Below are 9,646 nucleotides of genomic sequence, written 5' to 3'. Positions count from 1 at the left end.
TGATTTGCACCCTGGGGTATCCCGTTTCACCCAGGAAGGGATCTTTTTTTTTTTACTTAATTCGAAAGTTAGGAAAGTTCCTATTGCCAGGGTTTAGAACTTTAGTGAATGTATGTCAGAGAACACATGATGACAGAGAGAACATGGCTGTGTGTTTAAATGTCCTTTATCAAGTCAAATCACTACCTACTCTCTCAGGGATGGATCCTCCTCTCCTCCAACTCCTCTCTCTCTTCTAGACTGAAATCCTCCTCTCCGTACGACCCAGTACATCACTGGGGCCGAGATCCCTGCCATCCAGGACCTCTATACCAGGCGGTGTCAGAAGGCGGCCCTAAAAATGGTCAAAGACTCCAGCCACCCTAGTCATAGACTGTTCTCTCTGCTACCGCACGGCAAGCGGTACCGGAGCGCCAAGTCTAGGTCCAAAAGGCTTCTGAGCAGCTTCTACCAAGCCAAGCCATAAGACTGCTGAACAGTTAAAAAAAAATTTGCATTGACCCCCCCCCCCCCCCCCCCCCTTTTTTTTTACACTGCTGCTACTCGCTGTTTATTATCTATGCATAGTCACTTTACCCCGACCTACATGTATCCTTCTATCCCACCCCCCTACCCCACCCCCACAAAATATATTTAAAAATAAAAAATATTATAAATAATACTAATATTAAAATTTTAAAATGAAATAAATAATATATATACATGTCCATATTACCTTGACTACTCTGTACCCCCTGCACATTGACTCAGGACCTGTACCCCCTGTATATAGCCTCGTTATTTTGTGTTACTTTTTATTTAATTTAGTAAATATTTTCTCAACTCTTATTTTTCTTAACAGCATTGTTGGTTAAGTGCTTGTCAGTAAGCATTTCACGATAAGGTTTGTTGTATTCGGCACATATGACAAATAAAATTAGGATTTGATTTGTCTTCTAAGCTGAAATCCTCCTCTCCTCTAACTCCTCTCTTGTCTTCTACAGGCTGATTGGTCGGCTCAAATAGCCGACCAATCAGCCTGTTACCAACCCTTATTAAACTTTTGGAAAAAATGGTGTTTGACCAGATACAATGCTATTTTACAGTAAACAAATTGACAACAGACTTTCAGCACGCTTATAGGGAAGGAACATTCAACAAGCACAGCACTTACACAAATGACTGATGATTGGCTGAGAGAAATTGATGATAAAAAATATTGTGGGGGCTGTTTTGTTAAGACTTCAGTGCGGCTTTTGACATTATCGATCATAGTGTGACGAGTACCGATATACGAAGAGGCAGGACGCAGGAATTAACAAGGTCAAGGTTTACTTAATAATGAGAACGAGAACAACAAAGAGAGAGTAAAGGACACGACGCATCACAATCACACACAAAATACTGAACAGTCCAGGGCTAAATAGGGGTGGTGATGAGATGATGAGGTGCAGGTGCGCTGGAGGTGATTAGGGTGCGTTGGGTTTCCATTCCGGTGTTGCCGAAGGTGGTGCGCTCAGAACCGGTGGCTCAGTAGACCGGCGAATCAGAGCGCCGGAGGGGAGCAACGGGAGGAGACGTGACACATAGTCTGTTGCTGGAAAAACGTATGTGTTATGGCTTTACATCCGCTGCTATATTGTGGATAAAGAGTTACCTGTCTAACAGAACACAGAGGGTGTTCTTTAATGTCTTTAATGGAGGCCTCTCCAACATAATCCAGGTAGAATCAGGAATTCCCCAGGGCAGCTGTCTAGGCCCATTACTTTTTTCAGTCTTTACTAAACGACATGCCACTGGCTTTGAGTAAACCCTAAACCTCAACTACATCTCGTAATGAATAATGTGGAAATTGAGCAAGTTGAGGAGACTAAACTGCTTGGAGTAACCCTGGATTGTAGACTGTTATGGTCAAAGCTCCCGAGTGCCATCACTACAGACCCCCTGGTTCGATTCCAGGCTGTATCACAACCGGCCCGTGATTGGGAGTCCCATAGGGCGGGGCACAATTGGCCCAACGTCGTCCGGGTTTGGCCGGTGTAGGCCCGTCATTGTAAATAAGAATTTGTTCTTAACTGACTTGCCTAGTTAAATAAAGGGACGCCATTTATGAGGCTTTCCAACTGAATATTTGTGTAACTTTACTTCCACCGTATTCCTGGTTTGCACCAGGGGACTCTGGCATCGCTACGACATTTGTCGAGATGTTTTCCCTTTTTGCAGTCCCAAAACTTATTTCGCGTGCACTTGACCGTGAGTCTTCCTCCGCACAAGGATAAGTCACCTGGTCCAATTTGTCTTCGCTCTCAAAACACAGACAGCAGAAACAGACACATTATTCTTCTTCTTCTTCAGTGGGGTTTATCGGCCGTTGGCATCCAACGTTATGGTGCTTTACCGCCAACTAGAACCGGCGTGTGGGCCAGAGACAGGGAGAATTACCGCCACCTAGAAACAGCCCCGTCTCCTTTCTACAGCACTTAGTCGGCCGCCAAATTGCCTGTCAGAAAACAATGACATTTATTTTTCTATACTTTTTTTTCATTATAAAAATATATGTGGGTGTGTAAAACATTTTTTAATGGAGAACGTCAGTGAATCATATATCATGAATTGAAAAAACAGAGTGGGCCTAAATCGTTTGATTCAGGTAACTAACCTGATGCGCTATAAAACCACTGAGAGCAACACAACTAATTCCGTTTCAGCACAAAGTTTGAAGGTGCGTAACTGTGTCATGTTTCACTTCTTTAATAACAAACACTTTATCCATAGGCAATTGACACATCAAATGTGGCAAATTAATCGGATACATGTTTTTATGTGAGAAGAAGGCGTTTCCCATGCCAATAAATGCCATGTTCCAATCAACTGGGAACTCGGAAAAATACAGGTCAAATCATGGCATCAGTGATCTTCAGGTCGGAAAGTCGGAGCTCTAGAAAGAGGCCCGATTTCCCGAGTTGGATGACCGTTCAAATCGATTTTTCCCAGTCGGAGCACGAGTTCCCAGTTGTTTTGAACGTAGTGAAGTCTGAAGTCGGAGATATCCGAGTTCCCAGTTGTTTTGAACGTGGCAAAAGCGCCATTGAATGGAATTGAGTGACGTATATCTCATGCGACGATTGAGCTGAGTCGAAAGACCCCTCCATGTCGTGACGTCAATAAGAAGCGACCGTGAGCAGGCCTACGAAATCAACACACAAACATAGGACGGGGAATAGGGTTTGTTGTCTTTTTTGTTGTTGTTAATAATCAATTTGATTAAACGCAATGCCGAAAGTGAAGAGGAGCAGGAAGCCACCTCCGGATGGCTGGGAGTTGATTGAACCGACCTTGGACGAACTAGACCAAAAGATGAGAGAAGGTAATTTAGCTAGCCACCTAGCTAGCTAACTCCGCCCGTACCAAACGAGGCTCCGCTAACATCCTTGCCCACACAATGTTGACATTAGTTAGCTAGGGTATTCAACAAGTACTTATGATGTTAGCTATATTACCAATCTGTTGTATGAATCTGACTTGGATCATTCCTGTTTTATTGTATGACGAGCTGTGACTAACTAACTTCTCCATACCAAATGAGGCGCGTACAGCCAGATGTCTACCCCTGTTTGCGTTAAGTTTATGTTCCCTTGTCTGTATGTTATCTTTTTTGGATTGTGTGTTATTGTTCAGATACCTCGAAAATCAAGGCCAAAATGTTGACGTTAGATAGCTAGCTTCTAAGTAACTACACTGAACAAAAAATATAAACGCAACATGCAACAATTTCAAAGATTTTACTGAGTTACAGTTCATATAAGGAAATCCTTCAATTGAAATAAATCAATCAGGCCCCAATCTGTGGATTACACATGACTGGGAATACAGATATGAATCTGTTGGTCACAGATACCTTAAAAGTTACAGCTGTGAATCAGAAAACCAGTCAATATCTGGTGATTTGCCTCATGCAGTACGACACATCTCCTTCACGTAGAGTTGATCAGGCTGTTGATTGTGGCCTTTGGAATGTTGTCCCACTCCTCTTCAATGGCTGTGCTAAATATTGACGGGAACTGGAACACGCTGTCGTACAAGTCGATCCAAGCATCCCGAACATGCTCAATGGGTGACATGTCTGGTGAGTATGCAGGCCATGGAAGAACTGGGACGTTTTCAGCTTCCAGGAATTGTGACATGGGGCCGGCCATGCATTATCATGCTGAAACATGAGGTGATGGCGGCGGATGAATGGCACGACAATGGGCCTCAGGATCTCGTCACGGTATCTCTGTGCATTCAAATTGCCATTGATAAAATGCAATTGTGTCCGTTGTCCATAGCTTATGCCTGCCCATACCATAACCCCACCGCCACCATGGGGCATTCTGTTCACAACGTTGACATCAGCAAACCGCTCGCCCACACGACGCCATCTGCCCGGAACAGTTGAAACCGGGATTCATCCATGAAGAGTACCCTTCTCCAGCATGTCAGTGTCCATTGAAGGTGAGCGTTTGCCCACTGAAGTCGGTTACGACGCTGAACTTCAGTCAGGTCAAGACCCTGGTGAGGACGACGAGCACGCAGATGAGCTTCCCTGAGACGGTTTCTGACAGGTTGGGCAGAAATTCTTCGGTTGTGCAAACCCACAGTTTCATCAGCTCTCCGGGTGGCTGGTCTCAGACGATCCCGCAGGTGAAGAAGCCGGATGTGGAGGTCCTGGGCTGGTGTGGTTATACATGATTTGCGGTTGTGAAGCTGGTTGGACATAATGCCAAATTCTCTAAAACGACGGAGGCCGCTTATGGTAGAGAAATGAACATTCAATTCTCTGTCAACAGCTCTGGTGGACATTCCTGCAGTCAGCATGCAAATTGCACGCTCCCTCAAAACTAGAGACATCTGTGGCATTGTGTTTGACAAAACTGCACATTTTTAGTGGTCTTTTATTGTCCCCAGCACGAGGTGCACCTGTGTAATGATAGTGCTGTTTAATCAGCTTCTTGATATGCTACACCTGTCAGGTGGATGGACTATCTTGGCGAAGGAGAAATGCTCACTAACAGGGATGTAAACAAATTTGTGCACAACATTTGAGAGAAATAAGCTTTTTGTGCGTATGGAACATTTCTGGCCTTTTTTTTTTTTCAGCTCATGAAACATGGGACCAACACTTTTACATGCTGCGTTTTCTATTGTTGTTCAGTTTAGCTAGTTTAGGGTAATCAACCCGCCAACTAGTCGCTACTTAGCTAGCTACAATATAAAGTTGATGTATGAATGTGAATCTTGGATTATTCCTGTTTTGTATTGTGTTTATGACGAGCTGCGACTGTCTCCTTCCAGCCGAGACGGAGCCTCACGAGGGAAAGCGGAAGGTGGAGTCGCTGTGGCCGATATTCAGACTGCATCATCAGCGGAGCCGATATATCTTCGACCTGTTCTACAAGAGGAAGGCCATCAGCAGAGGTGCAGTAGGAACCTCCAAGACAGGGTTTAATGTTAAAGGTTGGGTTATTTTAGGTGAGGTATAATGCTCTTTCTCTGTGTGTGTGTGTAGAGCTGTATGACTACTGTATAAAGGAGAGTTATGCTGATAAGAACCTGATAGCTAAGTGGAAGAAGCAGGGGTATGAGAACCTGTGCTGCCTCCGCTGCATCCAGACACGAGACACCAACTTTGGAACCAACTGCATCTGTAGAGTCCCCAAGAGCAAACTGGAAGTGGTGAGGACTGCAACACTCTAGTACTGCAACACACTAGTACTGCAACACACTAGTACTGCAACACACTAGTACTGCAACACTCTAGTACTGCAACACTCTAGTACTGCAACACACTAGTACTGCAACACACTAGTACTGCAACACACTAGGACTGCAACACTCTAGTACTGCAACACACTAGGACTGCAACACACTAGTACTGAAACACACTAGGACTGCAACACTCTAGTACTGCAACACACTAGGACTGCAACACACTAGTACAGCAACACACTAGTACTGCAACACACTAGTACTGCAACACACTAGTACTGCAACACACTAGGACTGCAACACACTAGTACTGCAACACACTAGGACTGCAACACTCTAGTACTGCAACACACTAGGACTGCAACACACTAGGACTGCAACACACTAGGACTGCAACACACTAGGACTGCAACACACTAGTACTGCAACACACTAGGACTGCAACACACTAGTACTGCAACACACTAGGACTGCAACACTCTAGTACTGCAACACTCTAGTACTGCAACACACTAGTACTGCAACACACTAGTACTGCAACACACTAGTACTGCAACACACTAGGACTGCAACACTCTAGTACTGCAACACACTAGTACTGCAACACACTAGGACTGCAACACACTAGTACTGCAACACACTAGGACTGCAACACTCTAGTACTGCAACACACTAGTACTGCAACACACTAGTACTGCAACACACTAGTACTGCAACACTCTAGTACTGCAACACACTAGTACAGCAACACACTAGTACTGCAACACACTAGTACTGCAACACACTAGTACTGCAACACACTAGGACTGCAACACACTAGTACTGCAACACACTAGTACTGCAACACACTAGTACTGCAACACACTAGTACTGCAACACTCTAGGACTGCAACACACTAGGACTGCAACACACTAGGACTGCAACACACTAGGACTGCAACACACTAGTACTGCAACACACTAGGACTGCAACACACTAGTACTGCGACACGATAGTACTGCGACATGGAACACGATAGTACTGCAACACACTAGGACTGCGACACTCTAGTACTGCGACACTCTAGTACTGCGACACACTAGTACTGCATCACACTAGTACTGCAACACACTAGTACTGCAACACACTAGTACTGCAACACTCTAGTACTGCAACACTCTAGTACTGCAACACACTAGGACTGCAACACACTAGGACTGCAACACACTAGTACTGCGACACACTAGTACTGCGACACTCTAGTACTGCGACACACTAGTACTGCGACACACTAGTACTGCGACACACTAGTACTGCGACACACTAGTACTGCAACACACTAGTACTGCGACACACTAGTACTGCGACACACTAGTACTGCGACACTCTAGTACTGCAACACACTAGGACTAGAACACACTAGGACTAGAACACACTAGTACTAGAACACACTAGTACTGCAACACACTAGTACTGCGACACTCTAGTACTGCAACACACTAGGACTGCAACACACTAGTACTAGAACACACTAGTACTAGAACACACTAGTACTAGAACACACTAGTACTAGAACACACTAGTACTGCGACTCACTAGGACTGCAACACTCTAGGACTGCAACACTCTAGGACTGCAACACACTAGTACTAGAACACACTAGTACTGCAACACTCTAGGACTGCAACACACTAGTACTAGAACACACTAGTACTGCAACACACTAGTACTGCAACACACTAGTACTGCGACACTCTAGTACTGCGACACACTAGTACTGCGACACACTAGTACTGCGACACTCTAGTACTGCGACACACTAGTACTGCGACACACTAGTACTGCGACACACTAGTACTGCGACACTCTAGTACTGCGACACGATAGTACTGCGACACGATAGTACTGCGACATGGAACACGATAGTACTGCGACACGATAGTACTGCGACACGATAGTACTGCGACACGATAGTACTGCGACACGGAACACGATAGTACTGCGACACGATAGTACTGCGACACGGAACACGATAGTACTGCAACACTGTAGTACTGCAACACGATATTACTGCGACACGATAGTACTGCGACACGATAGTACTGCGACACGGAACACGATAGTACTGCAACACACTAGTACTGCGACACACTAGTACTGCGACACTCTAGTACTGCGACACACTAGTACTGCGACACACTAGTACTGCGACACTCTAGTACTGCGACACACTAGTACTGCGACACACTAGTACTGCGACACTCTAGTACTGCAACACACTAGTACTGCGACACGATAGTACTGCGACACGATAGTACTGCGACACGATAGTACTGCGACACGATAGTACTGCGACATGGAACACGATAGTACTGCGACACGATAGTACTGCGACACGATAGTACTGCGACACGATAGTACTGCGACACGGAACACGATAGTACTACGACACGATAGTACTGCGACACGGAACACGATAGTACTGCAACACTGTAGTACTGCGACACGATATTACTGCGACACGATAGTACTGCGACACGGAACACGATAGTACTGCAACATGTCTGTTAACCCCTCTGTTCCCCCCCCCCCCCCCCAGTCTGTTAACCCCTGCCTGTCTGTCTCTCTACAGGGGAGGATAATCGAGTGTACCCACTGTGGCTGCCGAGGCTGCTCCGGCTGAATCGTCAGGATCACCTGGCTATTCTACTCTGGATCGTCTAGTCAGGTCTAGATCACCTGGCTGTTTTGCTCTGGATCGTCTAGTCTGGCCTGGCTGTTCTGCTCTGGATCGTCTTGTCAGGTCTTTTCTACGGGACATCAGGGCTCATCTACTCCACCTTTTGTGCTTCGCTACCCTGGAGAGGCGTCTGACCTCAAATACACCCCTGCACCTCTATCCCCTGCTCCCTATCGGGGGGGTAGGGGTGGGTTTGTGATTGGGCGTGGGTTATTGTTACCATTCCAGCTGTTTAGTACACGTGGTGGTCATCTATAAAGTGCTATTGTACCTCATTTACAATGAAGAGGGCCTGGGGGGGGGTTGGCAGCTTTTTGCTGTTGAAACATGTCATTGCTTTGAACCTGATGATTCTTGTTTTATTTGTACCTTATAATTTAAATAAAACTCTTGTTAAATAAATAATGCTGTCTTTGTGTGTGTGTGTCACGGGCAAGATCTGAACCACGGTCTCCCATGGGATAAACCAAAATCCTTGACCGTGAGCCCAAGAGGAAATTTGAATTCACATGACACGGCAGCCTCAAAACGGACCGTGAACCAGACCAAATCTCTGCCGTCGGGGGGGGGTAGTGTCTGGATGAGTTCTGAGACCGTGGACCAGACCAAATCTCTGCCGTCGGGGGAGTAGTGTCTGGATGAGTTCTGAGACCGTGGACCAGACCAAATCTCTGCCGTCGGGGGAGTGTCTGGATGAGTTCTGAGACCGTGAACCAGACCAAATCTCTGCCGTCGGTGTAGTGTCTGGATGAGTTCTGAGACCGTGAACCAGACCAAATCTCTGCCGTCGGGGGAGTAGTGTCTGGATGAGTTCTGAGACCGTGAACCAGACCAAATCTCTGCCGTCGGGGGAGTAGTGTCTGGATGAGTTCTGAGACCGTGAACCAGACCAAATCTCTGCCGTCGGGGGAGTAGTGTCTGGATGAGTTCTGAGACCGTGAACCAGACCAAATCTCTGCCGTCGGGGGGGTAGTGTCTGGATGAGTTCTGAGACCGTGAACCAGACCAAATCTCTGCCGTCGGGGGGGTAGTGTCTGGATGAGTTCTGAGACCGTGAACCAGACCAAATCTCTGCCGTCGGGGGAGTAGTGTCTGGATGAGTTCTGAGACCGTGGACCAGACCAAATCTCTGCCGTCGGGGGGGTGTCTGGATGAGTTCTGAGACCGTGAACCAGACCAAATCTCTGCCGTCGGGGGAG

The 9,646-nt window shown here is 46.4% G+C and overlaps 1 protein-coding gene across 1 annotated transcript; it reads left to right on the top strand.

Annotated features, from left to right (window-relative positions):
- The first annotated feature begins 3,142 nt into the window (after window positions 1-3,142).
- LOC311124095 (protein BUD31 homolog) lies at window positions 3,143-8,842 on the top strand. The gene is made up of 4 exons (XM_084198308.1): window positions 3,143-3,346; window positions 5,314-5,436; window positions 5,528-5,694; window positions 8,340-8,842. Exons 1-4 carry the CDS (start codon window positions 3,253-3,255, stop codon window positions 8,388-8,390), a joined length of 435 nt encoding a protein of 144 aa, XP_084054434.1. The 5' UTR covers window positions 3,143-3,252; the 3' UTR covers window positions 8,391-8,842.
- The last annotated feature ends 804 nt before the right edge of the window (window positions 8,843-9,646 follow it).

Source organism: Coregonus lavaretus (genome assembly GCF_964263955.1).
Source record: "Coregonus lavaretus genome assembly, contig: HAP1_SCAFFOLD_2990, whole genome shotgun sequence".
Lineage (NCBI taxonomy): Eukaryota > Metazoa > Chordata > Actinopteri > Salmoniformes > Salmonidae > Coregonus > Coregonus lavaretus.
This window is presented reverse-complemented; position numbering and strand designations above follow the sequence as displayed.